Here is a 22,871-nt window from a genome sequence, read left to right on the forward strand (position 1 = left end):
TATAAGATTTTAAAAATTGCGCCCCAGAATTTTCTAGTTCTTTCTCAAAATCAAAAAGAGATATTTATTAAATGCTAAATGCACGCACTCTTGTATTTTCTATTTTCCGGCTTAGCTTTCTTTTAATATTCGTCACGCGCTGCACTGCGTGGGAAATGAAACCATTTAATTTACAATTCAATTAACATAAGCTATTTAAATACCAAATCCGTAACACCATTATGCAGTTCTGCTAAGATTATCGTTATGAATGTTTTTGTCAAATTACGGGAGAATTTTCCTAATAAATCTGGTAACTGTTACTTTTGCAACTGATTTTTACTGGCATTTCTGTGGCAAGCATAAATCGCATGAAATCCGACCTAAAAGAAAATGGTGGATTTTTGACTGTGGATTAAAAAAGGGCCTCTTAAACTCGGTACACAAACCTGAGTCAAACAACATGGTGAGCCAACTTTATCAACAAAAATCAAGTAAAGTTTATGGTTTATTTTTACACAGTGAGCTGGAAATGCTGTAAAAACAAACTTTTACATGTTCTGAGCTAAAATTGTCATGAGATACAGTGTGATTGAGAACTGTATTGCTGGCTCGCGTTCATAAGCATATTCTGTGTGGGCGACTTTACTTTTCTATAGAATTGAGTAAAAGCAATCCACCCACAAAAACCTAGTTGTTGTTTTTTTAATATCTCACTTTGTTTTTTGTTTAGTTAGGCCAAATATCTTGGTTCAATTAATTGTGAAGCTTTTAAAAAATTTCGCAGTACCTCTGTGAAGATGCCGCAGCTCTCCGGCCCACCACGGTGCACAGTTTAGGAACCTCTGCTTTATACAATGAAAAAAAAAATTACGTTAAAAAAATTAGGAAATATATCAGCATTTATTTACCCAAGAACCCCTGAAATTAATCATCACTGCTGCTAAAATCATCTACACATTATTATTTTCACTTTGGTTATCACTGTCACTGGATTTGTCACTTTTCTTGTACACAGTGTCATCTTCACTTCCATCTAGCGCATTGCTAATTCCACACTTTTTAAAAGACTTTACGACAGTCTAACTCTTAACATTCTGTCTTTTTTCACCCACTCACAAACACTCGTAGCATAGTACACTGCTCAAAAAAAAAAAAAAAAAAAAAAAGGACAGTATTATATCGCCTGTTCTACTGGGCCAATTGACAAATTTCAAACTGCGTTTTTCATGTTTCGAAAGCATGACTTAAATTATATATTAGATTTATAAATAGCACTATTCTAACATAGGTATTTCGACACAAAAATCTGCCTTTTTCTGAAATAACATACCAATTTTTTTCCATATTTCGAATCTGCGACTTAAATTATGCCAGAATGCCAAGTTTTGTAAAAATAGTACGAATAGTTTTTAAAATATCAGCTCTCAAAATTTTAGCTCCTCAATGTTAATTGAATTTGGCAAATATTTATTAACTCTTTTTTATTTTTCCTTTCACATTTCGAAATTTAGGTTCATTCCAAATAAAATTTACCCATTTTTTTGTTTTATTTTTTAAATTTCTTTTTTTAAATATTTTTTATAAATTTTTCGAAAAAAAATTTGAATTATAACCTATAAAATTTTTACCATCATCTTAAAGTAGGTGTATTTCTAAGCATACCTGCAAAAAATAGACTTTTTATTCAAAATTTTCTAAGATATACGTGAATTTACATATTTGAGTGGTTTGAAATTTGGCATCATTTTTTTTTTGAGCGATAATAACACCAAATGTGGTTTATGGATTTTTGTTACAGTAAATTGCCACAGCTATTTTTAACCTTAAATTTCAAATAAAATTTTATGGAGAATTAATTATATGAAATTTTTCCCTCAATGATGCGTAATAAATATTTATTAATACTGTATGAAAAGTTTTTTTTTTAAATTATAGAAGATATTATTCGAATTTTTAACTATTTTTTAAATTTCTCTCTTTCCTTTTAAAAAAAAAATATTTGTAAGAGTAAATTTTTACCTTCGGCGTTTTATCGTCTGCTACTTTACTTTAACTTCGTTTAAATCGAATAGTCTAAAACTGAGAACTTTCATTTCATGTTTATTTGAATTTTATGAAAATATTTTATGACATTAACTGCATAATTTATTTTTAAACAAGCTGTTACCTATGAAGTGGCTAAAAGAGCGCCGGATACTGTCATCCCTATTTTTAAAACACAGTATATTTTTATAGAAACTTGTGATTTAAAATAATCATTTTTATGAAAGTCAAATTATGATATAAACATACAAACCTCTAGAAACTGAATTAATGGAAGATCAATGGTTATGTAGAAATGATCTGCAGCTACTTAATGGCTGGATAAGTCAGCAGGTTCTGTAGACAAGTAAGAATAATTATATAAACGACACCAAGAATTCTGGATTCAATTAACAACAAGGGTACGATGTTTATTAAATGAATTTGAGAAGTTTTTAAACATAAAAAATCAACTTATTTTCTATCCTAAAATGTATTTTTATGCATAGCGTATTTTCATTATATCCTTAAAATTCTAATTTAGAATGTAATTGTCAAGAACTACATTCTAATCATCAGTAATATAATAAGTAATTATTACAGTTATAATTAAATCTTTCTTATAAAGGAATTGCAAATATATCAAAAACTTTCTGTATGAATGCTAATATTTTCTATGCAAATATTTCTAATTTTATATTAATCAAAATTGAACATGATATTATTTATTTGCACTTCAATTCTTACCCTCAGCTCTAGTAGAAGTTACAAATCAATTATATTTAGTTAAGGAATGACCATCTAAGTTTAGAAACAGCGTACCGTAACAGCAATTCAATTATTGGCGTCGTATCTTTCATGTTACTCCCAATTGGCAAGCTACATGATTTTTAATGAGTATTCGGGTTTTGCTAGTAACTTCACTTGGAAATCGCGCTTAAACTAGTTTAGTTTTTTGTTTGAACATAGAAAGAACATGTGAGCTATTTGGTTAAGATGATTTCATAGAGAACCTTCGTAAAGAGAACCTAGAAAACTACGAAAACCAACTATGCAGCCTGGGTTAGACTTTGCCACAAACAATTAGTATTTAACAATCTTTAAATGCTAGGCAACTGGTGAGGCTCCAATTAAATCTCCAGTTTAATATTTTATTTGTAAATATTTAAAATATTGTTGTATTCTTAGACACAAAGAACAGAATTTAAGTTTTGTTAACTCGTTAGTTAACTACCAAGTCGTAGTGCAAATGAATATTCAATTTCTTTTGCAATAATTGTATTCACTTAATATTCTGGGAATATGAGCTAAAGAAGGAATGTTCTCGGAAGATTAAAGAAGTGTTTAAATCCAGTGATATTAGGTTTGTCTTACAAGCTCAGGATCAAAACGATTCTGCAATTGCCCGAGTAGTTGACTTGTAAATGGCTGTAAATTAAGCAGATGAAGCTTCATCTGCTTATTTGATTCTTCCTTTCACATTTTGAAATTCAAGTTCATTCCAAATAAAATTTACCCATTTTTTTAAATTTATTTTTCAAATTTGTATTTTAAATAATTTTATAAATTTTTCAAAATTTTTTAAAAATTATCTATAAAATTTTTACCATCATCTTAAAGTAGACGTATTTCTAGACATACTTGCAAAAAATTACAATTTTTTATTCAGAATTTCCGAAGATACATGTGAATTTGTATATTGGCGGGTTTAAAATTTGGCATATTTGTTGAAAGCGATAAAACATCAGATGTGGTTTAAACACTTTGCTAAAAATATTTGGAAGTAGAAATGATGTGACTTTTTTTCCACTCATGCACAATGTAGAAAGGTAGGAATGAAGTGCCTTTTTTTTCCACTTTGACATAATGGAAGTGAAAGGAAAATTAATTGCCATATATTTAATAAGTTCGCCAAGTGAATTATTCTTGGCCAAACTGAAAAAATTTCGCCAAGATAAATTTTTGAATTTCTCCATAAATTTTGCACCAAATTTTGCAAAATTTAGTATCTAAGCATAATTAGAGTCGTAGAATCGAAATATGTAAAAAAAAGTTATGTTATTTCAGAAAAAGTCCGATTTTATGTAAAAATACCTATGTTAGAATAGTGTTATATATGAATCTAATATATATCATAAGTCGCTCTTTCGAGACATAAAGACTACAATTTGAATTTCGTGAATTGGCCCAGTAGAACGGGAAATATAAAACTATCCCCCCCTTTTTTTAGCAGTGTACATCTTCAGTTCAGGAGCAAAGATTTTTTGCTGAATACATTATGTGGGCTTTAAAGTGATTACACGCTAATAAGGATGATTTCTTCAGATATCCACCTGGATGCTTGTACTATAGCACCATACCCTTTCTATCCATCTATCGTTTGGGATGACCAGGTGTATAAATGTATAAATTCCATGTGGAACTGTACATTTAGGTAGAATTTTTTGTTTAATGGTTGACAAAGGAGAGAGTTTTAAACTATTACCACAACATGCAAGAATAGCCATATATCCATTTTGACCGTTTTCGGATGCAATTTAATGATGTTTTTGCGTGATATCTGTACGTAAGGACAGAATAAAAGACTCTTTTCCTCCAAAAAAATTATAAAACTGCTTTAAAATGAATTCTGAAGAGAATTTTTCGTGGCGTCTGTACGAACGTATGTATGTACGTATCTCACATAACTCAAAAACGAGTAGCCTCAGAACATTGAAATTTTGTATATAGGACTACTATAACATGTAGATGTGCACCTCGTATTTTGGTTGCAATCAGCCGCGCGAAACGTATATAAATATGTTTATATATATATATATCCACTCTGTTACCTGGCTCAGTGATCTCAGTTTCTTTACTCTTATATATTTGTAAATTTTTTGCTTTAAAAATGATTGAATTATATTGTTCTTATCTTCCGGTTAAGGTTTTTATGCCTTTAGTAAATCTGTATGCAATATTTTTAGAATTATCAACAATTTTAAAGTTGTTTAAGTGCTGCTAAGCCTAATAATTCTTTTGATGGCGGCCATTACTTGTTTACATTTGTAACAGCAGAGTAGTGGATTTGTTGCCAATCTAGAGAAATGCAGCTTTGCAGCAACAAAGATAATGCCTTCATTTATTATTGCGAATGAAATCATGCTTAATCCTTTCTGGAATTTTTTCGAGGAAATAAGTGTTTAAGATTTACTTCGTAATTTTTAATACAGATATTTTGAGTTTTTATGTATTTTTGCCTTGTCGCGAAGTGAGAACTGAATTAATTGAATGTGAAATACTTGATCGTCTGTAAAAAACTGTTTCTTTTTTGTTTTGTTTGCTTAATTTCTTTTATACATCGTTCTAGCTTTATTACAGTATTTGAATAGAACATGGGGCAATGATTAGATAATTCTTGAAATGATATAAATTTTGTGCATTCTGAGTTATAATATGAACGAAATATCTGTTAAGTGAAATTATCACCAGAGTGTCGCTATTGTAAACAAATAGAGTGAATTTTAAAGAATGCATTTATTCTATTGTGGTTTATGCGCTGTCGGTGAAGTAGATTTAATTCAATCCAATAAGTTTAAACGAAATGCAAGAAAAAATGTGTATAATTTAATACTCCGTACAAGGAAGTCATATGGTGTACACATCAGATTTTTACTTTTGTTAATAAGAAGGCTTGCTGTACTGGTCTTTAACATTACTGTCTTAGCACCTTTAACATCCACTATTCTGTTTGATGGCACATCAAACATCAAAAGTACCTCATCTATGTTTCTTATTTCTCCCCTCTAAAATGCATCTCTTTTCTCAAGTTTATGACATATTTGTGGAATTATATAATCCTCTCTTTTATATTTAAGTGGCAGTTTTTGTGCTACTGTAGTTGTGGTGTGCATCCATAGGCAATTTCTTTTCATGAATCTCTTGCATCTTGATGCTGTGTCATAAAAATTATCAATAGGTCTAAGGTAAAATGACACACTAAACAAATATTAATTTAGAAGTCGAACAAAAATCAGCATTATTTTTGCAAATTTTTACAGGACTAGTTTTGATGGTTTTACTGAATTATCATGCTCGGTTGTGAAAGTGCAAATGAACTGCATTGCATCTGCTCTGTTTCCATGTTCTGAAGCATAATTCTTGATTTCAAATTTAACTGCAATACTATATAATTATCGTGTTTCTTTAGATTCCATGAGGAGACTCTAATTTTAATTTTTATTCAACAGTTTCTCTGTGTAAAAGCTGATATGAACATTAAAGAGAAAAGAACATATTGCACACTGAACGGCACTCTCATACTACTTAAGTTTGACTGCCTGTAGAGTCTGAGTTTATCACAAGAGATATTTTGATATCAACAAACCAGTCACTGAGATGTTTTCATTTTGAACTGGTAAAAATTTACCACTGAGAAAAACCCTTTTATTTTGAAGCTCTAGATATGATGTAAGCAAACAGATGCGAGTTGTGTAGATATCGTAGCTCCTGTAAATTGTTGCTTGCATTTTAAAAGGTAATAATAAAGGAAGACTGTTACCATTTTTAAAAGTAAGTTTTGCTAAAGTGAGTGACAGAAAGGTGGAAAAAGTTAGATGTCTTTGAATCGCTTCTCTACCACTCACATAATTAGCTACTGCCGTTTCTGATGCCCCTTGTTATTGGCGGGGCATAATATTGAGCAAGAGGTAGTGCTATTTATTTTTATTAATTTGCATTTGGTGTGCGCATTACTAAGGCAGAATTTTTTAAAATTTTATCCATTTTTTAAAAACGATGCATCTGAAAGCAGGTTTTCATCGCTCCTAAATAAGTTCTATGAAAGTTATTCTCTAAGCTACTTTCAGCATCTTGGCTATGGTCTAAGACATGAGATGAAACTAAAGTACATTCATTATACTACATGGTATGCATACATATATGATTTGTTTGGGAACTTTTTTAAAGAAGGGTTATGAAGGAAATATTAAAACTCTATTGCTTTCTACTGCCTCAAATCAGAATCACTGATTTTGGATTCATCAAATATTTGTTTGTAAGAACTATGTCCTGAAAAGCCATCAAATCCCCACTTTGTGATTAATGAATGTTTTTTCCAATTCTTCATGAGTAAGTGAAGTTACAGTACTTTCACAATAATAAAACACACAATAATAAAACGTTCAGTAATATAATGATAAAAATTGAAATGTCCTATTTTTGTGATAAGTTTTGGTATCATCAGGCAGTCAAAAGTACGCAGTCTGACCTAGAAACTAAGCTAAAGATTTTGTTTTTCTTGGTTCTTACTATTTATGAAGAATATTTTAAAACTGAAATTTTGACAACTATAGTTCAAGTGTCTTACTGTTGTGTAAACATATTGTTGCATTCTACAGGTTTGTGGATTTGGAGTGATTAATTGTAATACTTGATGAAGAAACAAAACACAATTTATTTGTCAATATTTCACAGGACAGTTCCAAAAATGCGTTACAATCATCGAAATAGCCATTATAGCCTTCAGATTATGAGGCTATAATGATGAAGACAGCTTCGTGGCAAAACACTAAATATAGTTCACAACTTGGTCGATCACTGTCGGAGCTCAACACACTCAAAATACTCTTCATGATACACTGATGATAAACTGCTACTCCGCATATAGTCTGGGTTTATATAGCATTTGACCTGCTTTCGAGACCACTCTGGGGAAAAAAAGATGTTATTGTTTCGTCTATGGCGTATGCCAATTTTGTCACCAAATGGAGAATTTCTCACCAAATCTAGCAATACTGTCTTTCCTTGCCATTTTTGACAACTCTAAACCTGCTTTGTGGAGAAGCTATCTTATCGCAGCTGAGCAATATATTAAAACATATATCTCATGCTATACTCTCCATGAAAGATGGCACATTCAGAGGAAAAAAAAAAAAAAAAGTCAGATCAGACATCATATTATGAAAGTTTTGTCTTAGAATTGTTAAGTCACAAGCAAGATACAGATAGAAGTGGGCAGGGCAAAAAATTTTTGCTAGTCATACTGTTATAATTCTATCATACTAACCATACAACTCCACCCCAATTTTGATGGAGTGCACTCTAGGAGACATATTCGAGGGTCTCTACCCTAGACCACTTAAAAGTCTTTTGACTGTGGTATTTTAAGTACTTCCATGCTGCACAAATAGTGTATGCTTAAAAATATTTATACTAGTGGTTCTAACCTTTCTTGCCCCATGCATCCGTTTCACCATTTATAGAAGATCATTGTCTTCTTTTCCCAAACTTGAAAAATACATATATACATTTATTTAGATTTGCATTAATTTTATGTGCTTTATAACTTATAGCAAAAAGCATAGACAATGTTGGCAAATACCAAAGCTTAGGGACTGCACATGCATGCACCATTGCTGTGTGTGTTTTCTTGAGCTCTGATTTTCAGCTTTATTTTGCGGTAATTAATGTGTGTAAACTATTTATTGTGTATAATTTTTTTTTTTTTTTTTGTGAAAGTGCTGTGCTTTATATTTGTGCAATTTGTTTCAAGTTGAAAGAAGTATTATTAATATTATGGCTCTTGCAACATTTCAGTACAGTTAAGCCTACCACGATGGTTTGTTTACATCTTTGAGAAGTGCTACGAAGTAAAGGGGTGCCAGGATGGACAAATAGAATGGTGATGCGTTTTATAGTGCGCTTAAATGTTGCTATGATAAACTTGAAATGGCTATTGAGTCAAAGTGTAATATGAACCGGAATATTCATGAAGAGGCAAGGCATGCAGTGTTTGATTACTAAGAATTTTGAATGTATTAAGTCATTGGATTACCGTGAAGCTTTTAGGGAAAGTCTTAGAGACATTTTCGTAAGACCAACGTATGCTAGTGCTTTGCTGCTGTCTACGTAAAACAAAGTTCTTTAAGTTGTGGTCTTCTTGTTTCTTTGGAAAACTGTTCGTCAGAAGATATTAAAAAGATTCTTAAACTACAGATTAATCCTGTAGAGAAAAAAGTGGGTGTTCTCAATCTAAAAAACATTGGAAACATTATTTAAGGTATTGATAGAATGTCCTTCTGAAAATGATATAAAAAGGTTACAATCTGAAATTCAAGTAAAATCACCGGAATTAACTGTTCCTTCCAGATGGAAGAATCCTACGATCTTAATACAAAATGTGCCTAATGGAGCATGAGGATGTTCTTGATGTTTTCAAAAATCAAAATCCAGATGCTTTTGAAATAATGAATCTTGAATTCGATTTACGTTAAGGAAATTTCAAAATACGAGACATTTAGTTGTTGAAGTGCATCCAGACATGCGTAGAGGTATTTTACAGGAATGTGGATTAAAAATTTCTTGGAGTATTTGTGCTGTGGATGATTTTATCATTATTATCTGTGTTTTTGGATATAATCACCATGCTGAACATTCTAAAAACCTCTGGGCTTGTTATTTTTGTGCATGTGAACATGAAAGTAAAAATTGCACACGTAAGAATTTGAAAGTTTGTATTAATTGCATTAGACATAATCAAAAAATAAAAGATAAGAAAAAATAAATATTAGCTATTTGCCCTTTTCTGAAAGTTGCTGTGCCTGGCTTTCCGAGATCCTTTAGGTTATATTATGATTTTAATTCAGAAGTCATAAAGGCTGCAATTGTTGTTCGAGCTGGATTTCTGGCTACATTTTTGGATTTGAAATTCTTGGACTATAATATGGTGATTTTTGACATTATTTTTAAAGATACAAAATATTTTTTATTTTCATACTACTTTGAGCCTTCCTGATGTATTGACTCTGATTTACAGAAAATAAGTCAGGTCTTCCAAGCTAAGGATATTACAAAGCTTATTTGGGGTATGGATTCCAATAGCAAGTCTGAACTGTGGTTTAGTCCTTGCAGTGATGCTCGAGGAAACACGCTTGGAGATTTTATCGGCTTCTATAACGTATATGTGATCAATGAGGACTGTGGCCCTACCTTTTGTTCAGAACAGGGATCAAGCTATATAGACCTCACAATTATGAGCTGATTTGCTAACGAATGTTACCTGCTGGTGTCTCTCAAACTGTGAATCATTGTCAGACCATGCAATGATTAAATTCGACTTATCTGTTTCTGCTGCTTTTTTATTGCTGTTAATAGACGTTTGTTTAATATAAAAAAAGCAAACTGGAGATATTTTGAAAAATGTTGTTCACAGTTTATTTCTTTCATCATAAATAGTTTGGATTCTTGCTCTAGTACTGACTCACTTGATGTGATTGTTGATTTTATAACTTAGTTATTTTTTGGGCACGTATTAAATCTATGCCTTTTAGAAGAAAGGGCATGCAAAAAGTACCTTGGTGGTCATTGGAGCTTTCCATTATGAGAAAGAGAGTTAACGCTGCTAGACTGAGGTTCCAGAGAACTTCTGGTAATGATATATGGGACTTGTATAAGTGGAAATACCTCGATTTAGGGAAAAAAATACAATGAAATCCTTCTTGAGACCAAATTAGAGCCTTGGAGGAAGTTTCTTTTGGACATTTATAATGAGAATCTATGGAAAAAAATTCACACTTATGGTATTAAAGAAACTTTTATGAGGAAGATTGAGATCTTGAGCCTTTGGCTTCCAATCAGTAACTTTACGTCTTCCTTGGAGGAAACTATCGATGCTATACTTGATAAAGCATTTCCTTCTGATTATGTGAGAATTTGTTTTGTGTAATTATATCTCTTCTAATAATGGAATTGTTACAAAAAAATTATTCCGAACTATTTTTAAAACACTAAGGACTTATTGCTCAATTTTAAGGTTACACAATTTTTGTCTGGACATGGTAAGTTTAAAATTTATTTCGAATGATTTAAGCTGACGTCTTCCAATTTGTGTTATTGTAATCTTGGCAAAGTGTTTTCCACCTGCTTTTTTATTGCCCATTGCTTGGTAATCCAAGAAATCTATTGAAATGCAGATTAAAATTAATAAGAAATCATTGGCTGCCGAAATGTTATGGTTTTGTTATCCTCACCTTCAATCTACCAAGCTTTTGACTACAGTTATTTGACTTTTATTTTATGCATTGTAAATGATTTCATTATATTATTATTGAAAATTGATGTTATTGTTTACGATTTTGCTTTTTTTTACTTATGATTTGTAAGCCTCGTGTGATACTTTGTGGTGCATAAGGATTTCTTTTTCTTCAAATAAATAAATAAATAAAATACCAAAACTTAAATAAAAGTAGTTTTTTATAGTCATAAAGTAAAACTAAATATGTAATAATTAAAAGAAAGACTGATGGAATCCTTGCTTTGTACCTTTCTGGGATTCAGTTTAGAGCTCAACGACACGGCAGTCAGCATCATTAACTACTGCACCAACCATGGCGACTGCAACAGACAGCAGTTACACAACTAGCTATTTCTGCAGAAGAATGTGTTATGGGACCCAAAACATGTGATTTCATATACTATTTCGCATTATAAACGATGAGATTATGTGATGCATCCTGTAGCAAAGGATGCGAAATTAAATTTGGCCACATTCTTCTTCAGAATGTGTGGCCACATTCTTATTCAGAATGTGGTTTCTAGTTTTCCATTTTGATTCTACTTTTAGTTTCTTATTCTTTAATTTCATCAATTTTATTTTATTTTCCTGGAATGTATGTGGAGCCCCTGGGAAGTGCAAAAAGAGGTCTTAGGTTTAGCAGAATTTGGAAACTGTTCCATTAAACCCATATCTTTGTCATGTGTGAAAATGGAATGTAATCTAAACTTGTTCATATATGCTTTAAATAAAGATAATCCATCAAAGTATCTCTGTTCTGTCCAACATTAAAATATTATTTTCAATTCCCAATGATCTGCCTCAAATAATTTTTTTTATTGCTCAGTTTTGATGTTAACTCGTCAGCACATGTAGAGAACTAACATTTTTTTCCTGCTCCAAGATATTTTTCAGATTGTTTTGATTACTTTCATATTTTAAAATATTACTTGTAAATACAAACATTGGTCAGGTGAGTGTATCCATGCTACACACATTTTTTTCTTTTTGCCTTTCTGAATTATATTAATCAAGATGCTAATGTTACTGCTATGGTTGGAAACAATAGCTAAAGTAAAAATAAATAATAACTAGAATAAGCAATAACCAAAGTAGGTAACTCATGCCTTAAAATGCATTCATCTCATAATATCTTGAAACTGGCTTCAAAATAGTTCACAAAGTGTAAATCATAAAATTATATCATAATAATAAGGTTTATAACATCTTATTGATTATATTATCAGAGTCTTAAAATAAGCAATTTCTGGGAAATAAATTTTAAATTAGTAATTATTGTAATATAATTATTACCTTTCTTGGGTTATCTGATATATGTTTTAAATAACATTTGCAGTATATCAATCAAATATCTCTGTATACAAAACATTCTTTCTTCTTTCTTTCTGAAAACTTTATTTTCCTAAAATAGCAAAATATTTTATTTTTTAAATGAAATGCACATACAGCTCACACTAACAAACACTACTCTCTGTAGTCTTTTATTATATTATAAACCCTTGGACCATGAATTAATTCTGTTGCTGTATTACAATAATAAAACAGTAAGTTACATCAAAAGAAATTAATATTATGGACTTTTATTTGTTTCGACTTCTGATATCGCTTATCGTAAACAAATGTTGCAAGTCTTTAGATATGTAAATAGATACTAATTTTACCAGCAGTAAAGTTTCTATCAAAGAATCCTTTTTTTTGGATTTATTGAAGTACTTGCTAAAGATGTAGCCTCGGTTGAAAATATAATTTAGAAAAACTGAATTCCAATCAGATTTCATTAACAAACATTACAATGATAGTTAAAATATGCTTTAAAGAAAATTGTTAAACATGAATCTGAAACAAAATGGAGTGCCAGAACTCAAGAGGTTAGTGGTATTGTTGATCATCTGGAAGAACTAATAGAACAATTATGAGAGGACAGTTCTACCACAAGCGACACCAGAAATGAAGCTACAATTTTATTCCAAAATACTTTTTTTTTACTGTCAATGAATTTTAATTTCATAATTTAATTTCATAATGTATATTTATGTATTTAAAACAGTGAATTTTAAGATTATGATAACCTTACCTGTTTTCCAAAATAAAAATTTTAGAACTTAGGATTCCGTTTTAAATTATTTTACAGAGCTTGCCATTCACAGTTTCAAAACAAAGAATTATTAAACTAAGCATTTTGATATTTTCCTGTGTTTTCAAATACTGAGTTAATATTTTTATGTAACAGTCCATATAAACTTTGTGAATAGACATGCCAGAAGAGCAAAAATCTCAACTAAAAATTTTAAATCTTTTTTACAACTCTAAGGAGTAGTAGTTTTAACTTAATATTCCAATATAAATAGTGTAGGAAAAAAAAAAAAAAAATGGTTACACTTAACACTTTGTAAACATTGATTAGCTGAATACATCCATGCCACATGCATTTTTCTCCTCTTTACCTTTTGTGATATAAGTTTCCATTCTGTAATTTCAGCCAAACTATTTACTGTTCTAGCCATCCATAAAAGCATTATTATACTGTTGTTCTTGTACCACTTAATTCATTAAATTAGAATAGATTGGTTTTACCTTAAGTGCTTAGTTTGAGGTATAATATCGACTGAAACTCATTTTACAGTTTTGTCTGCATTGGAGAGGGAATTTATGATCTTGTCCAAGTTTTTTGAATGAATGGACTTCAAATGTATGTGCAGAGAATGATAAGCTAAAAACTGCAGAAACTGCTTATTTTTGCTAAAGAAAAATTTCAGAAGTTATCATAAAAATGCAGAAGGTGGTGAGGGTATGTGAATAAACATAGCATTCAAGATTACAAATGGCTTTCTGTTGAAAGTCTTCTACTCTTTAATGCAAATGTTTAATACATTATATTTGTTTTTTATAATTAATGGAATTTATTGAATTAATGAAACTTATGTTGCACAAATTCCATTTCTTTCCCTTTAATGATTTTCTGCATATTTTTTTTTTTTTTTTACTTAATTTTATTTTATCTGAATTGTTTCTATCTACTAGTTTAGTATTTGTATTTTAATTTTGTTTTACCTGTAACTTTAGTACAGTATTAAGTTTATCCATTCAGCCGTATCTATGTACATTAATTATTAATTTTAGTTTTATTACATTTAAGAGCACTTAGATAAATGAAAGTTTTCTTTCGTTACTTGATATAAAAGTGTAAGAAAATTACGAAAGGAAATAGGAATATAAAATTTAGAATATCTAATTAAATATCAATATATTTTACATTGCAATCATACTATAAATAGTTCAATAACAGGAATTGTGCATTCCAAAATAAATTTGGTGTTCTTTTTTGGCTTTGCCTAAATGTCAAAAACTTCCCCAAAACTCTTTGAATAAGAATGATATGTATGATAACCACTGTTTAACTGTTTAGATTAGTATAAAAAATGATGAAGAGTTTTACTATACGAATGGTATTTCCTGTTTTTAAAAAAATTCAATGCATTGAAATTTTTTTTTCTAACTTTTCTTTATATTTTTCTTTTTGAACTAATGATAGCTCTAGGTATCTGAAATTTCATGATAAAATCCTTCTGAATGTTGTTATTCATATTAGTTACAGTAAAAGCGCAGCAATCTGGAAAGGGTAAATGAGCATGCTAAAAAAAATCATAATAGAAAAGCCTTATCAATGGAAGAAATTTTGTTGCTGTCGATGTTCTAGTTATTCCAACACAAGTTTGACTGCGTAGTCAGATAATTAACAAATAGGAGTTACAGATCTGATATATAAAAACTTAAATTGCTGATCATAAGTTTTCATGTTCCATCGCCATTGTTTATCTAGTTTCCAATAAAGTCATGCATTTTATCTATTAATGCACACTTTTCTTGATGGCAGCATCCCATAATTTTGAAAGTACTTCACTACATGCTGTTTCATAGAAGGCAGTCCCAAATATTAATGTCCCAAAAACTAAATCGGCTTATCAACTGTTAACTGTGAGTTAACTGAGCTTACATAAAACCATTACAAAGATCTTGTAACTGTATTGTGATGCTGTGCTTACCCATTATTTGGTGGCATAGCAAGGGGGTCTATCATGCCCCGGGTGCTCCTCTGGGTCCCAAGACAAACAAGATTTTCTGGAACATTACAATTTTTATTTTTGATCAATTTCTGGGAAATAAATTTTAAATTAGTAATTATTGTAATATAATTATTACCTTTCTTGGGTTATCTGATATATGTTTTAAATAACATTTGCAGTATATCAATCAAATATCTCTGTATACAAAACATTCTTTCTTCTTTCTTTCTGAAAACTTTATTTTCCTAAAATAGCAAAATATTTTATTTTTTAAATGAAATGCACATACAGCTCACACTAACAAACACTACTCTCTGTAGTCTTTTATTATATTATAAACCCTTGGACCATGAATTAATTCTGTTGCTGTATTACAATAATCAAACAGTAAGTTACATCAAAAGAAATTAATATTATGGACTTTTATTTGTTTCGACTTCTGATATCGCTTATTGTAAACAAATGTTGCAAGTCTTTAGATATGTAAATAGATACTAATTTTACCAGCAGTAAAGTTTCTATCAAAGAATCCTTTTTTTGGATTTATTGAAGTACTTGCTAAAGATGTAGCCTCGGTTGAAAATATAATTTAGAAAAACTGAATTCCAATCAAATTTCATTAACAAACATTACAATGATAGTTAAAATATGCTTTAAAGAAAACTGTTAAACATGAATCTGAAACAAAATGGAGTGCCAGAACTCAAGAGGTTAGTGGTATTGTTGATCATCTGGAAGAACTAATAGAACAATTATGAGAGGACAGTTCTACCACAAGCGACACCAGAAATGAAGCTACAATTTTATTCCAAAATACTTTTTTTTTACTGTCAATGAATTTTAATTTCATAATTTATGTACATTTGTTGCATTGAACTCTTGAGGAGAACTGGTCGTGTGCAGCTCATATTACAAGATCCTAAAGTGAATTTTAGAGAAGCATTGCATGATCTTGAATAATTAGTGGCTGATCTTGCAGAAATTTGAGACAAAATCTGTGAAGAGGCAATAGAAAAGGCTATATCTCTTTGTGAAAAATGGAGTATTGATACAGCAATTCGTGTTAGAAGATGCTGAAAAATGTCTGGAGAATTGGCTAGAGATGTTGGCCTCTCTGCAGAAAGTGAAATTTTTTGCATTTTAAAAAGTGTTCCTGATCATCTGCAGCATGAAATATGTACATGATTTAGATGACTAAGTGATCTTATTTCCAAATTTAGGTATTTATTGAATGTTGGAAATTTATTAAAAAAAGAATAATGTTAATAATGATCTTGAAAAGAATTGTAAAAACGTTGGTGAATTTTAGAATATAGATTTTAATCGAACAGAACTCTGTATCAAAATGCATTGCTTAAGCCAATTAAGGGATATTATGATTTTGGGTGTAATTGTTCATGATGAAATGTTTTGGTGACTGATATATGATGTATAGATGTTGTAAGATATAAGAAAAGAAAAAGGATCAATGAACAAGGAGTAATTTGAAATTTGTTGGTAAAAAAGTGTAAAATTTATGCATATTATACAAATAAACAAATAATGTATTTTTTTGGATACAATTGAGTTTCAACTAGGGATATGGTTTCCCTGACCAAAAGCAGTGTCGCTGACCTGCAGGTCATGAAATGAATGAAGTTATCGATGAGAGGCTGGGATAATCTCTCCTACTGTAGAAGAGAGCTTTTCAAATGCTGAATTGTTTGTTGGGGGTCATTAGCATTTAGCAACCCTTCTCCCTAGAATATACCAAGCATGTTCTATTGGGTTCGTATCTGGGAAACATGGTAGCCAATCCATTTAAAGGATTCCTTCTTCGAAAAGAAAATTGTTCTCTAGCTGAGTGCAATATGGCCTGACGTTATCATCCATGAGAATGAATTCATCCTCAATTGGTGCAGCATAAAGGAACACAATAGCCTTGAGGATCTTATCCTTATATCACTGAGCCGTTAACCCATTCCTGATAATGTGCAGGTTAGTACGGTCATTGACAGAAATACCGGCACAGACCGTTACTCTGCTTCAGTAAAATAGAACACTTTCATGCACAAATGCAGGCATATTCCATACAATGGTTTGGAATCAATCAATTCAATCTGTTACAAACCCTGTTTAACGTTTTTAGTAGTTTAAAGGAATGATGAGGTGAGAATCCGTACACTAAAGTGGGATTCATCCGTGAAGAGCATGTTGTTCCACGCATCTTGTCCTCATCCTAGATGCTCGTGTGCCCGCTTTCTGCTGGCAGCACGATGGTCCTGTGTCAATGAAATGCAAACCGTATGTCTGCAAGCATAGAAACTGACATGGTGGAGACAGTTTCAAATAGTTGAAACTCTGGTATCCGTAGCCCTCTGAAGGAGCTCTTGCTAAAATGTGGTATTCATAGTGTGGTTTCTTCTGATCATTAGTGTTAAATACCAATCCTTATTTTGTGCTGTTGCAAGTGTTATGACCTTGTTCTGATTTTCGGCAAAAATTTCCAGTTTCATGACCCTTCTCTAAATGACCGGTGGCCTTCAAGGCTACCGATTCAACTAAGTTGTTTTGCTGGGACATTGTATTCAGTGCTACAAAACATTCAATGTGTGTCAATATTTTTTAATCTCCTCCTACAAAAGGAATGCTGCAGGTCACTTTTCACTCCTTATCTAAAACGCATAGTTTTCACCATCACAGAAAATATTTGACTATTCCTGATTTTGTAAACGTTATGATTTTCCTTTTTAATCTCTTATATTTCCTTTTGTTAAAAAATTTGTCAATCATATGGTTATCATATCAAACTCAAAATATCCCCTAATTGTTTTGAGCAGTTTATGTGACTGCAAGATGTTACTCCGCAATAGAAAAAAAAAAAAAAGCTGAGCCTAAAACTCCTTTAGAGCTCTTTACCCATATAATATCATATCGAGAAAATGCTTTTCCAAACCTGAGAGATGCAATTAAAATACTGCTTACTATTTCATTATCAGTTGCTAGCTATGAACATTCGCCTAAGTGATTTGGCATTTTTAAATGTGGAAAGAGAAAAATTTGAAATGTTTGACAATGATTAAGCAATTGATAAATTTGCTTCATCCAAAGCAAGAAAAATGTATATATAATAATTAATTGTATTAATATATTATAATATTGTAACTTTATTAACACTAAATATATCTACTTATATATACACAGTCCAGTCACATTAATGTGACCACCACATACTTTCCATGTCAGAGTTAAATAACCAATCACAGAAGCCAGGTGGCAGCACAGTGCAGTTGAGCGTATATAAAGGGTGTGTGAGGGCTTCGGAAAACATTTCAATCGTTGGCGTAATGCAGAAACGAAGCGATTTATCCGACTTCCAAAAGGGCATGATCATCGGCTTTCGGGCCAAGGGTGGAAGCATTTCCGAAACGGCTGAGTTTGTGAACTGTTCGCATGCCGCCGTGGTAAAAGTGTACCGTGCATGGCAAAATGGGACTGTCCAAAATCAGCGACGTGGCAAATGTGGTGCACCACGGGCCATAGATGACAGAGGCGAATGACGGTTGCGGAGATGCGTTCGGGCAGATAGACGGGCTACCGTTGAGCAACTGACCACCAAAATGAACCAAGGGGCTACCAAAAGTGTCTCCCAAAGTACTATTCAGCGAACATTGCTGCGTCTGGGCCTCCGAAGCAGACGCCTGGTTCGTGCACCTATGCTGACTGCTGTTCATCGACGGCGAAGGCTAGAATTTGCACGCCAGTACAGCAGCTGGACGTCCACTGAGTGGCGACAGGTTGCGTTTTCGGATGAATCGCGTTTTATGCTCCATCGGACAGATGGACGTTGGCGTATAAGGCGTGAAACCTCTGAAAGGAACCACCCTACAACCATTGCCGTAACGGTCCAAGCTGGAGGCGGGAGCATTATGGTCTGGGGAATGTTTTCCTGGCATTCTCTAGGTTCACTGATCATTGTGGAAGGCACAATGGATCAATACAAGTACGCATCTGTCCTTGCGGACCATGTTCACCCCTACATGCGCATTGTTTTTCCTCAGGATGATGGCATCTTCCAGCAGGACAATGCGAGGTGCCATACAGCTGCCAGTGTACGTGCGTGGTTCGAAGAGCACGAGGATGAGTTTACCGTCCTCCCCTGGCCAGCAAACTCACCTGACTTAAACCCAATCGAGCATCTGTGGGACCATCTCGATCGAGTTGTTCGCGCCATGGATCCTCAACCGCGTAATCTAGCGCAGCTGGCCACGGCATTAGAGTCGGCATGGCTCAACATCCCAGAGAACACCTTCAGGGACCTATGTGACTCTCTTCCTGCACGTCTCGCAGCAGTCCGCTCTGTGAAAGGTGGTTATTCTGGCTTTTGACAGATGGTCACATTAATGTGACTGGACTGTGTAATATATATTAAACTTTTATCATTGTTTAAAAATTGTATGTTTTTAAAACAACTATATAAATATTTTTGCATACATATGGGTTTGTAACAGATTGAATGCACAAATCCGATAAAAGGTTCCTTTAAACTATTAAAAACGTTAAATAGACTATGATGTCACAAAAATCATGTGTTCTCTGACGTCATTTGTGATTTTTGCGACTTTTTGAGTCCTCTTATGTGACTTTAGTTGAAAAATTTCTGGCAACACTGCTGCTGTGTGCTTTGTCGTAGTCACAGAAACATTTACCAATCATTAAAATTGACTTTTATTTTGCATTAATTATTTGTATGTGTGTTGGAGGTGCTATGACAAGACCCAATGCACATTAAAAAGGGGTAAATTTGTGTTTGGATTTTTCAGATTTAATCTTGTATATATTAATATTGTTTTTATTTTATGTACTGTCCTAATTTGTATGTACCAGGTACACCTGTTCAGGATGGATTGGATCCAGATTTCATCTGGCAAGAGTATCTCGAGGAGACAAAATCTGTTGCTGCACCTCCTATAGCATTCACACATGTAAGCTCCAATTTTTTATAGCAAGTGAAATAGTTTTTAAAAAATTTTAGAATTTCATTTAATTTCACTGTTAGTATGTTTATAATTAACAGTGATTGCAATATAGATCTACCAGCAGTAACAAAATACATATTGCATATAAAAGCACAATGTTAAATGCCACTTATGCCTTTAAACATTTAAGTAGAAATCCATTTTAGTGTTGACCCCTTTGTTAGGCATCTTTTTGCTGTGCTCTAACTTGAACACTAAAAAAATATAATTTTGTTCTATAAATTTGAGCATTTTTTTTTTAATACACATGTAGAATACTGAATTTATATCATACTTTTTTATGTTTACAGTAAAGCCTTGCGAAATGCAGATTTGTCAAATATGATTTTGCTTATGTATGTTATCATAATTGTCTCCATTTAGTTTGCTCAATGTTACACTTTCATTTGTATACAGTTCAGCATTCATTTATCAACACTGAATGCTTGATGGCTACAACTCTGGCCAAACAATTTTAAAATCAACAACTTCCAGCTGTTTACTGTTAACAATTTAAAAAGATTTTCATCAATTGTAATTGAAGCCAAAAAGAAAAGTTATATAAATTGTAATAGACAGTGAGTGGAGGATTTTCAAGTATAGACGAAGGAGAAGTTACATTGTTAACTGAGAAATGATAAATGAAGAACTGAATGATCTTATAAGATAAACAGGCAGTAGAAGCAGTGATAGTGAAAAAGATAAAGTGCCTTTAATTTATAAAAAGTTAAATGAATTGTTAAAAAAGCATACAGGAGCTGTCTTATTTTGCAGTGGAAGTTGATACAAATGAAGAAAGCAAAGAATGGTGTGTGTGTGAGAAAGTGTTCTCTGCTCTCTTCATGTGAGTCAGCCTCCACTGGAAAATTAGACACAGCCCCAGTGTCTTTTTTAACAATTTGTTTAATTTTTATAAATTGAAGGCACTTTTTCTTCTTCAAAATCACTGCTTTCGCCATTCATTTGTGTTATAAGATCATCCAGTTCCTCATTTCTTAATTTTGAGTAATTCTTTGACTTCTGCTTTTTCTAAATTTGTCTTTCATAAAGAGGCATAGAACAAATCTGTGTTCCTTTCTACAAAACTAGAGTTGTGTCTGTCATTGTCCCAACCAAAAATCACCAACGTTTTTAAAAAATAATTTTATCACATACTTATTAATCAGTAGTAAAACTTCTTTCAGTAAACATTTGTTTAATTTTTCCCCCTTTTAATTATAATCATATTTACATTTAAATTATACATACTTTATAATCTGAATTACATGTAACTTATTTTTCCCATAGAAAGTTAACTATGTAGAATGTGATTTTACCATACGCAAGATTTATTTATGATGTAATCTGAATTACATGTAACTCATTTTTCCTACAGAAAGTTAGCTGTGTGGAATGTGATTTTACCATATGCAAAATGTATCCATGTTGTTACCGCCTCCTAGCATTCAGTGATTTTTTTTCCCTATTAAAATAATTATTAAGAAAAAAATATAATGTTCTTATTAATCTACAGGTTCAGATCCCTATTGTTTTAGAATTCATGATGACATATAACATCGAGCAAACTACCTTCATCGACTTCATCCTGATTAAGAACAGTATGCCCAGCTGTTTATTTTAGATTTGGAGCAAACCCTCAGGCAGAGAATGACTATACTATGAAATACTGCTCTGAATGAACTGCTGGCACAGTTAAATGTAGTTTTAAGGAATATGAATCCAAGCCTACAACATGCTGAAAAAAATTTGTAGAAGGAATTCTATGAGAGCAAGGTGCTGAAATTGCTGTTGCTATCCATATGTACATCAATGGCAAAAGTATTACAGGTGAGCACAGAGGACATTACAACGCACCAAAAGAAAATGAAGTTGCAGTTGTTTTAGGAGTGCAGATAGCGTTCCTCCATCAAATAGAGATATTACAATACATACAAAAGGTGTTGATCTCATTAATATCAGTATTTTAAATCCTAACTTGGAACTGATGATGTATGTAATTTTCTTTCCTTATGATGATCAAGGATTCAAAGTTGAACTGTGTGGTACACAGAGTACTAGCTTTATAGTCACAGAGTGTCTTTATGAAACATTGATACAACCCCGGTTTATATGACCGAAAATTGTTAATCAAGCAAAACTAAAGCTGAAATATTTCAAATTTTATGCATTTGCTTTTCAGACATACAAATGAATTTTACTTTGCGTGCAGTCTTCCCATCTGGTGGGCTTGCCTGCTAGTCACTTTATAAAAACACCATGAGGAATGTCCAAGTGTTGGTAGTAAGTAAATAAATCTCCTTGTTTTGCATAGGCTGCTGATAATGCAGGAAAGTGAATATATTTACCTCTACATAGGTTTCGTTTGTTTTTCCTACTAAAGCAGTCATGACTTTTTAAAAAAAAAAATTAAAATTCATCACTTTGCAATTGTAAATTGGCTTTATTTTAAGCAGCTCTGTGATACAGGTGTGATAAGTGATGCCATTTTTGGATGTGCAGATTTGTGCACAGTTTTTTCTGTTTTCATGAAAGTTCAATACCAAATCAAGCAAATTGGAGGGGAAAAAATTCAGACAAGTCAGTTATTCGAACATTTCAAACAGATTATTCAAACAATTCAATTGATAGCCCATGAATAAACCTCTGAGTGCAACAGCAAGTGATTGTAATCTTCATCATTTCCTTTAGAAAGTTAGGCCAAATAATCCAACATGCAATGGAATGCATCTAATCTTATTAACTGCTCTAACATAA

At 31.9% G+C, this 22,871-nt stretch overlaps 1 protein-coding gene across 7 annotated transcripts in view; it reads left to right on the plus strand.

Annotated features, from left to right (window-relative positions):
• Positions 1–22,871, plus strand: part of LOC118199452 (scm-like with four MBT domains protein 1) — a 244,315-nt gene that overhangs the window by 35,227 nt on the left and 186,217 nt on the right. For all 7 annotated transcript variants that reach the window (XM_085817388.1, XM_085817385.1, XM_085817389.1 and 4 more), the window contains one exon: positions 19,987–20,084. In XM_085817388.1, the coding sequence (XP_085673514.1) occupies positions 19,987–20,084 (98 nt within the window). The remainder of the gene's footprint in view (positions 1–19,986; positions 20,085–22,871) is intronic.

This window comes from Stegodyphus dumicola, chromosome 5, assembly GCF_044657685.1.
Source record: "Stegodyphus dumicola isolate Sdum_Otavi_A_Nest chromosome 5, ASM4465768v1".
NCBI classification, from domain to species: Eukaryota; Metazoa; Arthropoda; class Arachnida; order Araneae; family Eresidae; genus Stegodyphus; species Stegodyphus dumicola.